Source organism: Protopterus annectens, chromosome 17.part0 (assembly GCF_019279795.1).
Source record: "Protopterus annectens isolate FY-2018-M chromosome 17.part0, PAN1.0, whole genome shotgun sequence".
NCBI classification, from domain to species: Eukaryota; Metazoa; Chordata; order Ceratodontiformes; family Protopteridae; genus Protopterus; species Protopterus annectens.
The window spans coordinates 781,314,800-781,336,363 of NC_056751.1; the positions used below are offsets into that span (position 1 = coordinate 781,314,800).

Genomic DNA, 21,564 nt, shown 5'->3' on the forward strand with positions numbered 1-21,564 from the left:
GACTGCGACCCAAAGGTAGGGTTTACAATGATTAGAACTCGACCCAAAGTGGGGTTTGTGAAGACTCTGAGCCAAGGTAGGGTTTGTGAAGACTGAGGGCTGCGACCCAAAGGTAGGGTTTGTGAAGACTGAGGGCTGCGACCCAAAGGTAGGGTTTGTGAAGACTGAGGGCTGCGACCCAAAGGTAGGGTTTGTGAAGACTGAGGGCCGCGACCCAAAGGTAGGGTTTGTGAAGACTGAGGGACCACACCCAAAGGTAGGGTTTGTGAAGACTGAGGACCGCGACCCAAAGGTAGGGTTTGTGAAGACTGAGGGCCGCGACCCAAAGGTAGGGTTTGTGAAGACTGAGGGCTGCGACCCAAAGGTAGGGTTTGTGAAGACTGAGGGCTGCGACCCAAAGGTAGGGTTTGTGAAGACTGAGGGCTGCGACCCAAAGGTAGGGTTTGTGAAGACTGAGGGCTGCGACCCAAAGGTAGGGTTTGTGAAGACTGAGGACTGCGACCCAAAGGTAGGGTTTGTGAAGACTGAGGACTGCGACCCAAAGGTAGGGTTTGTGAAGACTGAGGGCCACGACCCAAAGGTAGGGTTTGTGAAGACTGAGGGCCGCGACCCAAAGGTAGGGTTTGTGAAGACTGATGGCTGAGACCCAAAGGTAGGGTTTGTGAAGACTGAGGACTGCGACCCAAAGGTAGGGTTTGTGAAGACTGAGGGCTGCGACCCGATGCTATGGTTTCAAATGTATACAAAAGGCATAGTAAGCAGTAAACTAATCTTGAAATGCAAATGTGCCAGGCATTATAGACAGAATCTGCAAAACATCTCTTTTAACACTATCTTTTATATTAAACTGAGCAATTTTTTTGTTAACATTAGAGCAGGTACCAACAAAGAAATAAACGTGTTTGTCTGTGACAGGCAGAAGGAAGTTGGTGAGAATCAGGGATGCACAAAAAAGGATGCAGCAAAAACTGACTTCTAGGCTTCCAGCATGCAATCGGTTGAAGACTGCAGCCAGTAAAAAAAAAAAAAGAAGTAAACAGTAGCCAAGTGATGATTGGTGGTCTTAATGTGCCAGTATGCGTGTGAGGCTACTAGCTGCATAATGGTAATATATATATATATATATATATATATATATATATATATATATATATATATACACACACACACAGGCACACACACACACACACACACACACACACACACACACACACACACACACACACACACACACACACACACACACACAGCTCTGCTGTCTTTACTGGTACTGTGACTACTCCCATAGGAGTGAATGGGTTAATACTGTCAAAAAATGGCATTCACTTTTTCATCCCAGAGGGAGAAAATAATTTGGCAGAGCCATTCTCTAAATCATTCTACCTAGTTAGTTGTGGACCACAGTCATTTTTGGGGTAGAGAAAATGACTGTTTGTAGGGTGGCTGCGGTGGTGCAGCAGTTAGCTTCACAGCAAGAGGTTCTCTGGTTTAATCCTCGGCTGGGGTGCCTTCTGTGCGGAGTCTGCATGTCCTCCCTGTGGTCGCGTGGGTTTCCTCCAGGTGCTCCAGTTTCCTCCCACATCCCAAAGACATGCTGTAGGTGGATTGGACACTCTAAGGTGTGAGTGCGCATGTGAGTGCCTTCTGTGGAAGGTTGGGTGCCGGGCTGGCAACTCGGCACCGTAAAACTCCACTGCCAATCATGAGCAGATAGATGATCCACTGCGGCAAAACCTAACTGGGAAAAAGCCGAAAGAAGAAGAAGATTAAATGACTGTTTGTAATTATCTCCCTGCTATGGACCATGCTGAGTGAAAACCATAGGGGAAGGCTGATCTCTGAATTAGATAGGATTACAGTAATGTGGAAACCTTCCAAGGTGAGGCTTCCGCATCATAGTAAGCCTACCGAATCTCAATATCTCATGTATAGTTTCTCATAGTTTTTCAAAATTAGATCAAATACCAACATAATGTATTATCCTAATAAGCTGCATTTCTATTACAGAATATGATGTAATGTCATAGAGCATAGAATTCCATGTGTGTAGTGTATGCAGGTTGGTTAGTAGGGTGTAGTATTGCTATTTCAAATGTGCAGACATGTTCTTTATTCACACATTACCAGCAGTACTCTAAATAAACTTCAATGTGGAATTGTGATAAAGTATCTTTTTGTATTACTGGTAATATAATAACAGTGCCACAGCACATTTATTAGAAGCTGTCTGAGAAAGTATTATTACTTCATGGGAAGAAGCCATTCTCCACCCTAAAATTAAAGTAAGACAAATTAACAGACAGAAGTAAGTAGTAAGAAAGCTATTGTCTGTCTGTATAGTAATGTTATAGATTATGTTACAGAAAAATTAAAATATATATATCTGTTTTTCTGAAGTTGCCATCAAAACAGCATATTATTAACAAGCTTTTCTCAGGGCTGGACTTTGTGTTATTACATAATGGCATTGCAATACTCAGACATTAGTCCTGAGGTCTCTGTGAACTTATGTGAACTTAAAGATTGACTTTGCAGAAATGCAGTCAACTTGTAAAGATATCTAGAGAGCTGTCCACCTTTCTGTTTTTGTGTGTTGTAGTAATAATAACATGGTTGCCACACAACTCAGTCATGTAGCACTTCTCCAGTGTTGTTCAATTATTGTAAATGTCCAGAGAAAATATTACAGCATGATGAAATAGTACTTTGAATTTGTCAGTAAAGTTCAGTTGTTTTTGATGTCTTGTTCAAATCATAGATTTAGTAAATGGAAGCAGATTGCAGTTCCATTTCAATTATTTGACCTAACAGAATTGATAAATTTATTTGGATAAATGAGTATTCAGAAGCTGTCCTGCCAAAAAAGGCGTAATTTTCCTTCATGTTAGGGTATTTGGCTGTAAATGAAATGATTTAGAAAATTAGAAATGTGTAGTCACATTTTGTTTGTGCGTAAAATGGGCACTGAAAAAATACATGGGCGTACTGATATGTATTACATTTAAAGGTACTGTGTATGGCACCAAACACGTCTTAGATTATAGCATTACATAGAAATTCCTGGAAAAGTCTGGTATAATATTAATGAATATACTATGAATACTGTTAAGGTATATACACCTCCTCCCCAACAATTTTTGCTTACCATACATATAGTACCTACCCCCTACACAGCACCTGTCCACTACATAGCACCTACCCCATACATACAACCTTCCCCATACATACACCTACCTCCTACATTGCACCTACCCCTACATATAGTACTAACCCCCTACATAGCACATACCCACCTACCCCTACATAGCACCTAACCCGTACATAGCATCCATCCCATACCTTACTAGATGCAAGGGTCTATAAATGTAAATATTTTAATGATACTTTTCTTTGCTTTAACAGCACTGAACATTTGTATGACAATATGCACTGTGGCTGTTTCGAAGGACAGAAAAATCCCATGCAAAGACCTTACTGGATGCCAGGTAAAAACCTTCTCTGTCACTAGCATAATACCTGCATATTATAATGCCATAGTAATACTAAAATAGATAAACATAAATGTCAAGGTTTGGAATGAAAGAACTATTATTTGAGGTACTGATCATAAGAGTAGGTAATGGAGTCCTCCTTGCTTCTTAGTTGTAACCCTTTACATTTTCTATGCATGCTACTTTTGCCAATACCTTGCAGACAGAATGTAATCATTTTAGAGTGGAAGGAGGTTATACACCAGAAGTACCAGATGCTTTTTAATTAAAAAAAAAAAAAAACAAAGATGAAAAGTACAGCTTTTAATCAATAGTTTTCAGTATTTTGAAAGCAATTTTCTATAATTAGTAACTTTGTGAAGTGGAAAAACGTTGTTAAGAACAAAGAATATTTCTCATTAAAGCTAGCAGTTTGAAAGGAAATATATTGTTTCATTTAATTTAAATAAACATAAATATGAAAATGACGTGGTGCACATGTAATATATTACTCTTATTAGTTGCACTTGTTACACTGTACTCAAGTACTTTCATGTTATTTCTACTTGGTCTAAAAACCTGTACTCCAGTTAATAACATTCTCTGTAGTAAATTAGTCTGCACTATTGAAATAGTCATATTATATGGAATTAAATATATCTTGTAGAACAGAATTTGGACCACTCTGTTTCTTGAGTCACCAACTTTTCTGCTTATTCTGGACTCATCCTGGATGATTTGCTGGTGTATCAGACAGAAATCTCACATGACAGCAGACGTTGCAAATTATGATATTAAGCAGCATAAAAGGATGGATTACTGACCAGGAAATTAATAATAAAATAATATGATACTGTATGAGAAAACCAACTTGTATGGGCAAGCCCCCTTTAATAAGCTAGGTACGCAGGTGCAAGAGTTTAAATGGGAATGCTTTAGATATGAGGGGATACGCATCTGTTAAATACATTAATTTGAGTAGCACAACTGGAGTGTGAGAGTGTCAGAGAGCAATACAAAAGAAATAGATAATCCTTGAAATGTGTTGTTTCCCTTCTTACTTACCATGTAAGGCCACTATGCACAACTGTATCTTTTCAGGAGCATCCTGGGAATACTCCTTGGTTGTCACTTATTCAGTCATAGAACAGTACTCAAGTACTTTCATGTTATTTCTACTTGGTCTAAAAACCTGTACTCCAGTTAATAACATTGTCTGTAGTAAATTAGTCTGCATTATTGAAATAGTCATATTATATGGAATTAAATATATCTTATAGAACAGAATTTAGACCACTCTGTTTCTTGAGTCACCAACTTTTCTTCTTATTCTGGACTCATCCTGGATGATTTGCTGGTGTATCAGACAAAAATCTCACATGACAGCAGATATTGCAAATTATGATATTAAGCAGCATAAAAGGATGGATTACTGACCAGGAAATTAATAATAAAATAATATGATACTGTATGAGAAAACCAACTTGTATGGGCAAGCCCCCTTTAATAAGCTAGGTACGCAGGTGCAAGAGTTTAAATGGGAATGCTTTAGACATATGAGGGGATACGCATCTGTTGAATACATTAATTTGAGTAGCACAACTGGAGTGTGAGAGTGTCAGAGAGCAATAAAAAAGAAATAGATAATCCTTGAAATGTGTTGTTTCCCTTCTTACTTACCATGTAAGGCCACTATGCACAACTGTATCTTTTCAGGAGCATCCTGGGAATACTCCTTGGTTGTCACTTACTCAAAGTCACAGAACAGGCAAATGGAGACCAAGAATTAAACCTAGAATTACACAGTGATGCTTGTTATAATCTTGTTGACATAATTATCTGTGCTAGATCTGCAGATAGACTTTCACAGAAAAAACATTATATATGGGGAGACGAGGTGGATTTATGCAGCCGTGTGATAAGGAATGCATCTGTGAAGCTCCAACAAGCATATAACATTTAATTACTAAGAACCTCTAAATCTTTAGCTTGCAGACCTAATTTAAGTTTCCTGTTGTAGGCGGTCTGTGAGCAGCTGCTGTGAACCTTCCAGAACATCTGTAAGTGAGATGCAGATGTAATGAAATTTCCAGAACATCTGGACATGAAATGCAGATGTGCAACACTGCTGGTCTGGTGATACCTAGTGCAAGCATCTGCAGGGGAATGAATGCGCAGCAGGCCTTGGCAAAGCTGTATGAAAACCTTGACCATCTAATGCGACTAATATCTAAGGTGCTAGAGGGTACTGGACTTATAACAAAGATACTAGAGGGTACTGGACTTACAACTAAGGTGCTAGGGAGTACTGGACATATAAGAAAGGTGCTAGAGGGTACTGGACATATAAGAAAGGTGCTAGAGGGTACTGCATTTTCCTCATCTGCACACAGGCATCACCAACATGCAAAGCAGCACTGTATGGTACAAATTTCAGAGGTAGAGGTGAGTTTGAATGTACAGGTGGAGAAATCAGTTAAAGCAAGACATTGCTGTGGCTGGATCAAACAATGAAACAGCTAACCTATTAAAAAAGTGGAGGACCTTGGAAATAGGCTGTGTCACTGCAATCTGTTTCTTCTGGGGCTGTCAGGGGGAACAGAAATAGGAAATATGGCAAGCAATTTTTTGAACCATCCTACTGTAGCCCTAAACCTTTCCTTTTCATGGCCTCTTACAATAGAGCATGCACATAGACCACTTGGTTCACCGTGGACAAAAGGTAGCCCTCCACAACCGATTATATTTAAATCGATAAGTTGAGACTATCAGAAATATGCCATTAATGCTGCCAAGGAAAGCAAAAACTTTGTTATACTGATTCACAAGGCTTGCCTTTAGAAGGATTATAGCCTGGGCACTTTGTCTGGAAGATGTAGCAAAACTTTGCTGTTGTTTGGCTATTTTGGTATCAGAATAGATTGCCCTTTATGTTGCAGTGTCCTGCAGACTTGTTGATTGAATTCCAGAATCAAAATTATGAATTTAGTACTCTGAAAACTGCACTGACATTCCTGAGGTGAAACCTTTTTCCTGAAACAGTGACCATGATGCTATTAGGTCGGCCTCGGGCACAAACAACAATAATGGCAATAACCACATTGAAGGGATTCTGGAGAGATTATGGAACATGGCAGGACCTTCTAAATATGGTGTGGTGGCTAGTGATCAACAAGGAGGTTCAAAGGCCTCTCTGTAGCATAAGTCTAAATGGTAGACTAGCCCTGAAGAATGTATAAGAACACCTTTAGTTAACATGTTCCCAGGAGCCTCAGTTGCCTGGACTAACAGGTTTGCAGTCTTGGCTAAGACTTCTGAAGGCCCATAGAATATATGTAGCCAGTCTGAGTCCTTCCCTAGTGAAATAACTATCAGTGCCGATCCTCCTGTTTACTCCTCCTTGTCTTCATGGAGATTGAGAGCTACATGGATAGCACTAGCCTTAGGAATGGGGGATGGACACTGAACCAGATAAAGGTGCTGCCGAATGACTGCTTTACATAGCAAGTTATTCTTTAATAAAAAAGATACCCCTGTGTGACCATTGGTGTTATCTGCAGATGCAGCAACTTCCCCACAGACTTTACTGGATCAAATCTGTCAGATAGGCTGCTATTGGTAGGCAGTTCAGCCTCCTTGAATGGTTAATTCTACAGTTGCACTGATGTATGTTTAGGTGTGATACTGTTAAAGTAATGGGATTCAGCTTCCAGCATAAAAGGAAATATTTTATGTCTTAGTTTAAGAAAATCAAATCTGATGTTATTTGCTTACAATAATGTAAAATTTAATGCACGTATTGCCATGCATTAAAAGGGCATTGGCAGAGAGACTGTGTTTATAATTTATCTATAAAAGCAAATGGTAGAATGGTAATTTTGCTTAAATGTTGCCTGAGCTGGAAGATTTTGGATATTTTTAAAGTTGGAAATGAGAGGGGCACATATGCATTGAAGCAGGTAGATCTGGAGCTGGTACTTCTATGAAATGTTTATGTTTACAATATGTGGTACTCACAAATTTTCCTTGATTTGTATGTGGAATGCAGGCAAATGTGTAAGGGAGCTCAGCATGATCTACTGACATGTGACTTCAATACAGAGCTTATCTCACTGAGGGACAGAACCTTGGTATTCTGTGAGTGACACATTAGATCTCTAAAAGATATCAGGATAGTGATTGTTGAGTGGGAGTTTGAGAATATATGGAAACTTTAGCACCAGATAAGGCCCAATTCACTTTCAATAGTACTAGTGGTGAGGAAAATAGCTGTCTTGGCTACTGGCTTTTGACAAAGATAATCTTAATATATGGCAAGGGGTGGATATTATATAGTTCCTCTGCACAGATTGTCTAGCATTGGCTTTGGACACTGTACCAAGCTTCAGCCATCTCAGAGGCCATCGAGAATGGATCTCCTGAATATTAAAAAATAAAGACCAGATGAAGGAGTAACAAAACAAACTTGAGTTGCTATGGTCTATATCCTTGGAAGTAAAACATTAGATTACTATGATCTATATCTCTGGAAATACAGAAGGCATTGGTAAGTTGGAACTTCAAAGTTTATGGCAGTGGGACAGTGAAAAAGGACAAATTGAGGAAGGTATGAATAAGCAAATGAAAGGCATAAATTAACTAAATTTAAAAACAAGCTGTGAAGGCTGCCAGTCTTGCCAGATAGAGTTTTGTGGATGGTTCTGTCATTTGTGGATATGAATGTTGAGATACAGACTTGTTTTCTTGAATGGGGGAATGTGCTGTGAAATGTTAAACTTGGAACGGTGTGGCGACATTGTCATCTGCTGTGGAGAGAGCTAAGTCAAGCACTTCTAGTCTGTCCTTTGAGGTTGGGATTGCTCTGTGCTGTCCTTTTGAAGTTGGGGATTCGGAGTCATTCCGTCTGGGCTGGCGCATTCTTTCTATTGTTTCGGCCAAGAGTTGGATTGCTGGATTTAGACACGCAAATGTACTTTTGTTACACTGGTTTCTGCCTGGCTGTGGAAGATTGTAGATGCAGTTTCTGTTGGCCTGGGAAAGGAAAGTGTGAAGTGATGTGATGTTTTTCGGAACTGCAGTTGCAGTTTGGATGGGGAGAGCCAGAGATTACTGAGCATTTTTGTCTTGATCATCTAACTCACAGCATTGCCTGTTGTCTTATGTAAGTTATCTTAGACTTGTGTTTTCTTTTAGAGATAGCTAGTTCTAGAAAGATTAGACTAAGTGTTTTTCTGTAATGTCAGAACTGTACTACTGAATTATTTTAAGTAGTTCTGTGTGATCTCTGAACTTTTGACTAGCACTGACTATGTAGTACAAAGTATTGTCTTGTGGTTTTAATTATTTATTATTAAATATTTTAAAACCTTTTAACTGGATGGTTTGTGTAGAGATAATTTAAGCTCTAGAGTACATTGCAAATTTATAGTGATTACTGTACTGTACTGTCACTCTAATAAGCCTTGACTGTTTAGTCACATCTTCCAATTGGATAATAATATTGCACAGTAATAATTGGACACCCTTTTAAGGGTCTTTGAGTAGCTGATAAATATTAGCTGGGTGGTGGCAGGATTACTACCATATAGTCTGGGTAAAAGGGGGACAGCTGGAGAACCTGTGCCAGCCTTCCCCTGGAGTGTCTGTGTGGTTGTATACACTTATCTCAAAGTGTGTGTGTGTCAGCTACTTGGGCAGGGACACAAAGCACTGGTTGGACAGAGAGGGTGCTGGAGATTTTAGCTTGCCTGGCTAGGCTGAGATCTTGACCCTATAGCTGTGCCAGTGGGAAGTCTTATTGGTGACCTGGGGAGCAAGGGAGCAACCAGCCCCGGACTGACTGTGATCTCTGTGTGCTCTTAAGGGAAATTTCACTTTACTTTGTGTATTTGTTATCCTTTCCTCATATATGAGACACCCTGTCTGGTGTTAGTGGTGAGGTTTAAGGCTCCTTGATTGCTGGGCAGGGCAGGGGCATCACACAAGCATATCCTGAAGGACTACAAAAAGCTACATATTTGGTTTAGTGTGTTGGCCACTAGGTAGGCAAGGCTGCATTTCGGGACAGTTACCTTTAGGGCTTGTGCCAAAAGAAGCAAACCTGGGAAAGTCCTGGTGCATAGAGTAAAGCAGAGAAGAATGTTGCAAGGAATTAGGGACTTCAGTGATTGTTATGTAGTTGCAAGGAGGTTAACTGAGACTTTGTTTCCTTCTATGAAACTATATGCAACTCTTCAGGGCTTAACTCATTACATCCGAGTGACACCTCCAGGTGCATCTGCAGTTAACTCCTACTGACGCCTTTAGCATCAAATATCGCGTGTTCATATTTGCATCAGAAATTCAAAAATCATGCTATGTACAATGTTTTAAAAGATTTCATCTTAAAGTTTACACACTAGGAAAATCAGCTGCATTAATATTTGACCTCTGTCTAGTGCAAGTAAATAGATATTAACAGTTGTTTTTATGGCATTTATTTATATAGACATAATGTTCACATTTGTCTAAATATCTCAACAACCAGCTAACACAGACAGAACTCCTTAGCATCATATGAAAGCTCTCAGATAGATGAATAAAATGCTGCTGAGAGTATGTGTGTAACTTGTGTAGTTGCTGAGATATTGTACTCTGACTTATAAAAGTAGGTTTAAGACCTAGAACGTAAAGAATACTGTCACTATAAAAATAGTCTGTGCTTAAGAGTTTGCCATTTATACTTCTTTCATGATCCCTATGGTTCCAGAGATATGAACATTTCTTTGAAATGTTTGGACATTTTTGATTCTGTCAAAAGGCTTAGGCTCTGCCCATCGGAAGTTACAGTGCAAACTGCCTGAGCTCCACTGGAGTGAATGAGTTAAGTAAGAGAAAGAGAGAGAGAGAGAGACATATGCCAATTCATCAAAAAATGTCTCTGCCTAAGCTGTCATAGGGACAAAGCCATTCATTAACCCTGGCTGTATCCCAGCAAGAAACTAAGCTCTTTATGCATCAGTCTCAGTCAGGTAAGGCCGCTGGCCTTGGTGGGTATAATGTTGAGCGATATAAGGTGCTGTGGTTACAGCTCATGACGCCTTTGCAGCTCATTGGTCATTTGTATCCACTTGTAGTGTTACCCCTTCTACCTGCTTATCAGCCATTATTGTTATCCCAAAACCCAAAAGGGACCCTTTGGGTATCACTAACTACTGTCCACTTTCCCTCCTTAATGCTGATGTTAAAATTTATCTCAAAGGGTTAAGAGTGTTTTACAGTTACTTATCCAAATGTCATAAGCAGAGTTAATGCAGCAAAGGTCTAGCATGCCCCCTTAATAACACCCATGCAAGGCTCAACGGCTACACTGGAACTAGTAGAAGCTATGTTTGTTTATTTTGAAAATCCCTTTCACACAGTTCACTGGACACTACACAGGCCCCGTCCCCTACATATCTAAGTATACAGTTACCCCTACCCTCACATAGTGGATCTAATTCTCATTACAATTCCAGCTCTATTACATAAACCTTGCTGGTGTTTTTCCATTCCCACAGCACTGTAATACTTAAACATTTACTATACTACCATCTTTGCTCTCGTCTACAAATTCTAAAATTTGGTCCCACCCAAGCACAATTCCTCGATTTATATAGATACTATTTCTTACCACCATTAAGTAAAATGTATTCCTTCTCACCAAAAAAGACACTTCAGTAGTACATTATTACAAACACTATGACTTTTAGACTCCATCTTACTATATTTTCTGTAGCAATTCTTTTCCTTAGCCTCACCTAGTTCTTTGATAACATTCCTCAAAATACTTTCAATTTTCCAAACATTAGTTCACAGCCACACTTCGCCTGTCACATAGGACCACCAATTAACCTTAAACTGTTACATTAAATTATTGATTTCACATCAAGGAGCCAGTTTCTACTCCAAACCTCCCGATTATGAAATAACAATCTAGCCAGAGTAAGGTTTAAAAATGGCCTATTAAGCTGTTCTACTTGGCTCAGAAACTCCTTATTTCAAGTGATATCCACTCCAGTCTTGGGTTTCCTGAATACAGGCCTAAAGACCTTACAACTGTTTGCCTCAACCCACATAGCATCAGCAACACATGGGCAACAACTGAGGCGTGGCTGGCCACCACCCAACCACAGATTGTATCTATTGCAGAAACTTGGGCAAAATATACCTTTTTGCCCCTCATATTTTATACAAACTCATTATGCCATATTCACAGATTATAGATCGGCATGAAGGATCGAAGGAGGATCTATGATTCTTATAAAACAGCACTGTCATACAGAAATATTCTCTTATTCTCTTCTCCTTTTCTAATGCTAAACCAAAAATGATATTTCATCAGACTGGGTCTCTGGTAATTTAACAATAGAAATGCACACACACACACACACACACACACACACACACACACACACACACACACACACACACACACACACACACACACACACACACACACACACACACACACACAAAAAACACTGCTTAGCATCTCTCTCTCTCTCTCTCTCTCTCTCTATATATATATATATATATATATATATATATATGGGTCTACTTCATTTGCCCAACAATCATTTGCCAGAGACCAAATGACCGAAATTTCATTTGACTGACAGTTCATTTGACCGACGGTTCATTTGACCAACAAGCATTATTGGCAAGAAAATGGGATATGCCCCCTTCCCCACTGCAGTGCGACCCTGGAGTTAGAGTATATAGTTCGGGGGGGGGGTGTTTCATATTATAATGTTTAGTTTTGCTTTAATATTCTTTAGTAACAGAAATGTAAGTGGGGGGCTTCGCCCTCCACACCCCCTATTGTGGGGGGGCTGTGCCCCCCACACCCCCCAACTATATATTCTAACTCCAGGGTCGTACTGCAGTGGGGAAGGGGGCATATCCCATTTTCTTGCCAATAATGCTTGTCGGTCAAATGAACTGTCGGTCAAATGAAATTTCGGTGAAATGTGGTCGGGCAAATGGGTGTCGGGCAAATGAAAGTAGACCCATATATATATATATAGACCCATACACACATATATATATATATATATATATATATATATATATATATACATATATATATATCTGTATGGTTTACTATCAAAATGACAATTAAAGGTTAGACAAAAATGGAAATGTCAAACAACATTTGGATGATTCCCATTTCATCTAACCTGTAGTAGTGCAACGTGCAATTTCATGAATGCCAGAGTGCATTCGCACACCTGTCATCGGCATTATGAATGCAGATCACAGTACAGTGGGGATTGGGAAATTACCCTTTTCCCCACTGTAGTGCAATCTCGGAGTCAGAATATATTATTTGCAGGGGGTGTAGGGGGGCTGCAGGTCCCACATGAGGGGTGCAAGCAGGGCTTGCCTCCCTCCCTGCAAAAACAGGCATTTCTGTGTTGTGCAGTACGTATGTACTGCTTACAAGTTCAACTTCCCAGTGGTGTTGAGTAATCTGCAGGGGAACATATGTTGAATAATGTCGATTTTTCAAATTCCTCTGCTGATTTTTGGAGATATGATTTATGAGAATGACTGGATTTTATTCCGGTGTTCACAATTTTGATAGTAAACCTATGTATGTGTATATATATATATATATATATATATATATATACTGAAGACAGTGATAGCCCACAATATCTAAGACCAGATTGTCAAGATGAAATTATCGAAACCTCACGTCAATGGACGACCAGACTGGCGAATCTTTTGATCTGAGCCTCATAAAATTTGTGGTTTTCTGACAAATCAATGCAGACTGACGTCAATAAATATTAACATACATTTGAGTTTCAGATTCAGTATCCTTCATAAAATACATGCTAACACAAAACATTTTATTCTAGCAACTTTCTAAGTTTATAAGAACAATATTTGAAATTTGTCCCTACTTTTGGTCCTTTGTCCATCCATCATTTTTGGTCTTTGCCCAGATTTCTTGAGCTAAGAGGATGAGAGCTGTGCGCCTGTGCCAGTAGTCACACTCGAGTCAGCTGGGTCATAGCCATGTCACTGGAGTACCTACATGTAGAAAATGTTCTTTATACATATAGTGCAGCTTTTTTTTACTAATTAAATGCATAAAATATTTTGACAAAAACAAGCTAATAAAATACTAGTTTTCATAGCTGCACAAGATTAAATTGTTTATTCATGTCTTGCTGATTAATGACTGGGACTATATTAGCTGTTACAGCAAAATGTGATATCAACAAAAAGTACAATTCTATAAATATTAAATGCATAAATCTCCCTTTATATCATTTCTAGTGTATGGCTTGCATCTTTTCATTTGCCATCTTCTGAACTGTTTCTATCATATTTCCTTAAGAATAAGAACTCTTCAAGCTGTAAATAATACTCCAAATGGTGTCAACTACTGTCTACAAAACATACTTGTGGACTGAATGGCCCACAGGAATATACATTTTGGCAGTGAATAAGGCTTACATGGTAATCATAATATGCCCATTTGTCTACCTGCTAGATTAAGTGAAAATAGTTGTTTGCATAAAGTTATTTAGTTTCTCTGTCTACCCAACACTTCTTTTGTACTCTTCCTATCCGTTAACAAATTCACCTACTGTATCTAGACTTACTGTATGCACCCGCTATTCTTTCTGTGAAATATTACCTCTTCATGTCTGACCTTAGCTATTCATCTTCAGTCCTCAAATATGTGTCCTCTTACTTTCAGAAGCCTGGACTTAAGATTCTTCTGTGGTACTTAAAATCTCATATTATATGGCCCTACTTTCTCTGTTCAATTCTATAAATATTAAATGCAAAAATCTGCCTTTTTAACATTTCTGGTGTATGGCTTGCATCTTTTCATGTGCCATCTTCTGAACTGTTTCTATTGGTTTGCTATAAAAATAGTGAAAGCCATATTAGTGTTTAATGTACTCGTCGAAAAATAAGGCTGGAAACTGTTTTCTTGAGTGTTCAGTATGTTGAATATTCAGAAGCCTAGAATAGACATTCTGCATTTTTTGAAGCATTCATCTTCCACAAAAAAATCTGTTCATAAATCATAAATGTTTTTACTATTTTGCAGGGGGTCAAGCCCCCCTGCACCCCCACACCCCATGCTAATTATATATTCTATCTCCAAGATCACACTACAGTGTGGTAATTTTCTCAATCCCCACTGTAGTTCAATCCAGTTGTAAACAGTGATGGTCAAAACCATGAATGCAAGCTACATGTCAATGTTTTGGAGTGAACTGCATTTCCACTCACAATTTTAAACGTTTTCACCTTTACCCTCGACCTTATGAAGGATGTTAAGGTAAGTTTCAAACATTTGATAGTAAACTGCTTCTATCATATTTCCTGAAGAATAAGAACTCTTCAAGCTGCAAATAATACTCCAAATGGTGTTAATGAGTGTCTATAAAAATGATAACAGTTATGCATTTTTGTTGGGTATACTAACTCCTGCCTTTCTTGCTGATATCTCACATTATTTGCCCATTTTAGATCATCCCATATGACTTCTCCTCCTCTCTTTCCTTATATGTTGTTCCTACTTTCCCACACCCCATTTGTTTACTTCCTTCCTCGGACCCTGCATTGCATGCTTGAACTGAGGCTTCCAAGTTTTAGAATATTTTTCCAGTTTTATAAATCTCTTTCTCCTTTCTATATTTAATGTAGCAGGTCTTGCACACAACATTCTGGCAACAGCAACAAATAAACAAAGCATTTTTCCTTCCAGCCCTGCTGAAATATCACTTAACAGGATACAAAAATACTAGCCACTGCAATGACTCTGGTGAAACCTCAGTAATCACTGCCCTTTCATCTAACTGGACTCCATTTTCTGTGTCTGTCTGTGTTCTTTTGTCTTAACAATGTTTTACTCCAGTTCCTCCCTTCTTCACCAACAAATTTGTCAGAATTTATTCAGCAATCTATAGTTTGGTAAACTAAGTCAAGTCTCTGATGTCTTAGAAGCCTGTGTTCACAGTTCTTTCTCATCCTGTACTCTAGCAGTTTTTCAAAGAACTATTAAGATTTATTTGACATGACTTTCCTGTATGCTGCCATGGATCCCACCTCTACCCTACCCCCAGGCTCTGAATAGTCTAACATTTTGCCTTCTGCATTAATGCCTTGAGTTTCACTGCAGACAAGTTCAAGACAATTTCAGTGATGTAACAGGCAGTGCACATATCTTTGGTTCAGAAGGGTGTGGGTTCTATTCCTACACGAGATTAATTGATTGCTGACACTGCAGTGCAGCATGGGGTTGGGGAGCTTTAATCCTGAGTCTGTTGTCCATTGGATGAGATGTTAAGCCAAGATCCCATCTGCATGAGTTAGTGGTACTTCAGATGGATGTAAAAGACCACACAACACCTATTGAGAAGAGTAGTGGTCTTTATTTATATGCAAAAAATAACTCTTATTTACAAAATATTTATCTATTTACAAATGTACAGATATATAAATGTACAAATTTGTTTGTATACATTCATAATTTCCTATACAATCATGCTAATTAAATTTTCATCCCTATTAGACCCCAACTCCTTTTTCCATAACCACCATCTGGTTTTACTTAATATTGTTAAAATCCATTTACCATTAAACATAATTTAATTTCTTCTTCCATTGCATATACGCCATATCACATAAAAGTACGTTGTATCTATTCTTTTAACACATTCTTTACTTCTAATCTTATAGTATCCATATTTAATCATACCCGTGTTTATTTATCCGCTTCTTTTATATCTTCAAAAAATCTTCTTTACTTAGATTTCCCCATAGCTTTTTTAATCTTTTCGGTTTCAAAAATGCATGCTCTGTACCTTCTTATTCTTCACAACATAAACATATTCCATCACTTTTCTTTTTATCTGGCATATCTGCTTTTACTGGCAATTTATCTATTCCCAAAATCTAGACATTATACTTTTTGATTGCACCATTTGCTTCATATTTTTATAACTTTCATTTTTTCATCTATTCGATTTTCCCATGGTTTTACATAGCAATGTTTTATCATTACATTCTTGTAACATACTTTTCTATTTTTTTCTGTATCAACAATTTTTATTTTCCACAAAAATATTTTTTCTTGGTAATATTTTTTTTTCTTCATTTCTACCCTCTTTTTTCTTTTTTATTCTTTTTTTATCGTACCACAAAATGTATCATGCTTATATTTATACAGTTTTACTACTAATCTCGCATCTTTTTCTTTTATCTGCTTTAGCACTTTGTACAAATTTAATGAAGCAGCACATACCACTGGGTCAATTAAAACTAAACTTCCTTCTTTATTTACATATAGAACTTGACTTTTTACAAGGTTCAGTCTAGAACCCAATGTAAATGAAAAAGCTATCTGCAGTAAGTCCTTTTCAAATATTGTTGGCAACATAAATATGGTTGCTAAGTATGCCATTTTTCCCATCAGTATTGAATTTATCAAATAAGCCTTTTTTCTGAATGATAATTTATATGTTCTCCATAAAAGACATGTTTGCTTTATTTTTCTATTGTTTTTTCACACAGAATTCTACGTACATCTTTAACCCCACATTTTATACCTAACACAGAAATTTCATTCATTGTAAAATATATATCCCCAATCTTTATTATATCACCTAAACCTTTCCTCTTCTCTTTATTTAAAACCATGCTTATCATCTGTAAACACTCATTTGTACAAATTATTACTTATTTTATCTATTTTTTTGCAATGATTATAATGTCATCTCCATATGTTAACAGAACTGGAATTTTTAACCCTTCAGGTGTTATATAGCCCACCTCCTCTATTTTGTAATGTATTTCACATAAAATCACATTCATAACAATTGCAAAGAGTACACAACTTATTGTACATCCCTGTCTTACAAAACTCTTCATATGGACCTCTTGGCTTAACCGTATTTTTACCTTATTATTAGGATATGCTGACATGCATGATTTCCTAATTTTCTCACATATTCTTTTTATTATTACCCATAAGATTCCATGACCATTTGTGTCAAATGCCTTATTAATCTCTCCTATTATGAATTTTGCTTCTTTTTTTCTGTTCATAATATCATCTGGGTCTACTTTTTTTTTTTTTTTTTTTTTTTTTTTTTTTTCAAAATACTAGTTTTCATAGCTGCACAAGATTAAATTGTTTATTCATGTCTTGCTGATTAATGACTGGGACTATATTAGCTGTTACAGCAAAATGTGATATCAACAAAAAGTACAATTCTATAAATATTAAATGCATACATCTCCCTTTATACCATTTCTAGTGTATGGCTTGCATCTTTTCATTTGCCATCTTCTGAACTGTTTCGATCATATTTCCTTAAAAACTCTTCAAGCTGTAAATAATACTCCAAATGGTGTCAACTACTGTCTACAAAACATACTTGTGGACTGAATGGCCCACAGGAATATACATTTTGGCAGTGAATAAGGCTTACATGGTAATCATAATATGCCCATTTGTCTACCTGCTAGATTAAGTGAAAATAGTTGTTTGCATAAAGTTATTTAGTTTCTCTGTCTACCCAACACTTCTTTTGTACTCTTCCTATCCGTTAACAAATTCACCTACTGTATCTGGACTTACTGTATGCACCCACTATCCTTTCTGTGAAATATTACCTCTTCATGTCTGACCTTAGCTATTCATCTTCAGTCCTCAAATATGTGGCCTCTTACTTTCAGAAGCCTGGACTTAAGATTCTTCTGTGGTACTTAAAATCTCATATTATATGGCCCTACTTTCTCTGTTCAATTCTATAAATATTAAATGCAAAAATCTGCCTTTTTACCATTTCTGGTGTATGGCTTGCATCTTTTCATGTGCCATCTTCTGAACTGTTTCTATTGGTTTGCTATAAAAATAGTGAAAGCCATATTAGTGTTTAATGTACTCGTCGAAAAATAAGGCTGGAAACTGTTTTGTTGAGTGTTCAGTATGTTGAATATTCAGAAGCCTAGAATAGACATTCTGCATTTTTTGAAGCATTCATCTTCCACAAAAAAATCTGTTCATAAATCATAAATGTTTTTACTATTTTACAGGGGGTCAAGCCCCCCTGCACCCCCACACCCCATGCTAATTATATATTCTATCTCCAAGATCACACTACAGTGCGGTAATTTTCTCAATCTCCACTGTAGTTCAATCCAGTTGTAAACAGTGATGGTCAAAACCATGAATGCAAACTACATGTCAATGTTTTGGAGTGAACTGCATTTCCACTCACAATTTTAAACGTTTTCACCTTTACCCTCGACCTTATGAAGGATGTTAAGGTAAATTTCAAACATTTGATAGTAAACTGCTTCTATCATATTTCCTTAAGAATAAGAACTCTTCAAGCTGCAAATAATACTCCAAATGGTGTCAATCACTGTCTATAAAAATGATAAAAGTTATGCATTTTTGTTGGGTATACTAACTCCTGCCTTTCTTGCTGATATCTCACATTATTTGCCCATTTTAGATCATCCCATATGACTTCTCCTCCTCTCTTTCCTTATATGTTGTTCCTACTTTCCCACACCCCATTTGTTTACTTCCTTCCTCAGACCCTGCATTGCATGCTTGAACTGAGGCTTCCAAGTTTTAGAATATTTTTCCAGCTTTATAAATCTCTTTCTCCTTTCTATATTTAATGTAGCAGGTCTTGCACACAACATTCTGGCAACAGCAACAAATAAACACAGCATTTTTCCTTCCAGACCTGCTGAAATATCACTTAACAGGATACAAAAATACTGGCCACTGCAATGACTCTTGTGAAACCTCAGTAATCACTGCCGTTTCATCTAACTGGACTCCATTTTCTGTGTCTGTCTGTGTTCTTTTGTCTTAACAATGTTTTACTCCAGTTCCCCCCTTCTTCACCAACAAATTTGTCAGAATTTATTCAGCAATCTATAGTTTGGTAAACCAAGTCAAGTCTCTGATGTCTTAGAAGCCTGTGTTCACAGTTCTTTCTCATCATGTACTCTAGCAGTTTTTCAAAGAACTATTAAGATTTATTTGACATGACTTTCCTGTATGCTGCCATGGATCCCACCTCTACCCTACCCCCAGGCTCTGAATATTCTAACATTTTGCCTTCTGCATTAATGCCTTGAGTTTCACTGCAGACAAGTTCAAGACAATTTCAGTGATGTAACAGGCAGTGCACATATCTTTGGTTCAGAAGGGTGTGGGTTCTATTCCTACACGAGATTAATTGATTGCTGACACTGCAGTGCAGCATGGGGTGGGGGAGCTTTAATCCTGAGTCTGTTGTCCTTTGGATGAGATGTTAAGCCAAGATTCCATCTGCATGAGTTAGTGGTACTTCAGATGGATGTAAAAGACCACACAACACCTATTGAGAAGAGTAGTGGTCTTTATTTATATGCAAAAAATAACTCTTATTTACAAAATATTTATCTATTTACAAATGTACAGATATATAAATGTACAAATTTGTTTGCATACATTCATAATTTCCTATACAATCGTGCTAATTAAATTTTCATCCCTATTAGACCCCAACTCCTTTTTCCATAACCACCATCTGATTTTACTTAATATTGTTAAAATCCATTTACCATTAAACATAATTTAATTTCTTCTTCCATTCCATATACACCATATCACATAAAAGTACGTTGTATCTATTCTTTTAACACATTCTTTACTTCTATTCTTATAGTATCCATATTTAATCATACCCATGTTTATTTATCCGCTTCTTTTATATCTTCAAAAAAATCTTCTTTACTTAGATTTCCCCATAGCTTTTTTAGTCTTTTCGGATTCAAAAATGCATGCTCTGTACCTTCTTCTTCTTCACAACATAAACATATTCCGTCACTTTTCTTTTTATCTGGCATATCTGCTTTTACTGGCAATTTATCTATTCCCAAAATCTAGACATTATACTTTCTGATTGCACCATTTGCTTCTTATTTGTATAACTTTCATTTTTTCATCTATTCGATTTTCCCATGGTTTTACATAGCAATGTTTTATCATTACATTCTTATAACATACTTTTCTATCTTTTTCTGTATCAACAATTTTTATTTTCCACAAAAATATTTTTTCTTGGTAATATTTTTTTTTCTTCATTTATACCCTCTTTTTTTCTCTTTTATTCTTTTTTTATCATACCACAAAATGTAGCATGCTTATATTTATACAGTTTTACTACTAATCTTGCATCTTTTTCTTTTATCCGCTTTAGCACTTTGTACAAATTTAATGAAGCAGCACATACCACTGGGTTAATTAACCCTAAACTTCCTTCTTTATTTACATACAGAACTTGACTTTTTACAAGGTTCAGTCTAGAACCCCATGTAAATGAAAAAGCTATCTGCAATAAGTCCTTTTCAAATATTGTTGGCAACATAAATATGGTTGCTAAGTATGCCATTTTCCCATCAGTACTGAATTTATCAAATAAGCCTTTTTTCTGAATGATAATTTATATGTTCTCCATAAAAGACGTTTGCTTTATTTTTCTATTGTTTTTTCACACTGAATTCTACGTACATCTTTAACCCTAAATTTTATACCTAACACAGAAATTTCATTCATTGTAAAATATGTATCCCCAATCTTTACTATATCACCTAAACCTTTCCTCTTCTCTTTATTTTAAACCATGCTTATCATCTGTAAACACTCATTTGTACAAATTATTACTTCTTTTATCTATTTTTTTGCAATGATTATAATGTCATCTCCATATGTTAACAGAACTGGAATTTTTAACCCTTCGGGTGTTATATACCCCGCCTCCTCTATTTTGTAATGTATTTCACATAAAATCACATTCATAACAATTGCAAAGAGTACACAACTTATTGTACATCCCTGTCTTACAAAACTCTTCATATGGACCTCTTGGCTTAACCGTATTTTTACCTTATTATTAGGATATGCTGACATGCATGATTTCCTAATTTTCTCACATATTTTTTTTATTATTACTCATAAGATTCCATGACCATTTGTGTCAAATGTCTTATTAATCTCTCCTATTATGAATTTTGCTTCTTTTTTTCT

At 37.0% G+C, this 21,564-nt stretch overlaps 1 protein-coding gene across 1 annotated transcript in view; it reads left to right on the top strand.

The window, feature by feature from the left end:
* Nucleotides 1-5,636: 5,636 nt before the first annotated feature.
* Nucleotides 5,637-21,564, top strand: part of LOC122791510 (ETS translocation variant 3-like protein) — a 158,762-nt gene continuing 142,834 nt past the window's right edge. Inside the window, exon 1 of the mRNA XM_044059252.1 lies at nucleotides 5,637-5,835. Within this exon, the coding sequence (XP_043915187.1) occupies nucleotides 5,637-5,835 (199 nt within the window). The remainder of the gene's footprint in view (nucleotides 5,836-21,564) is intronic.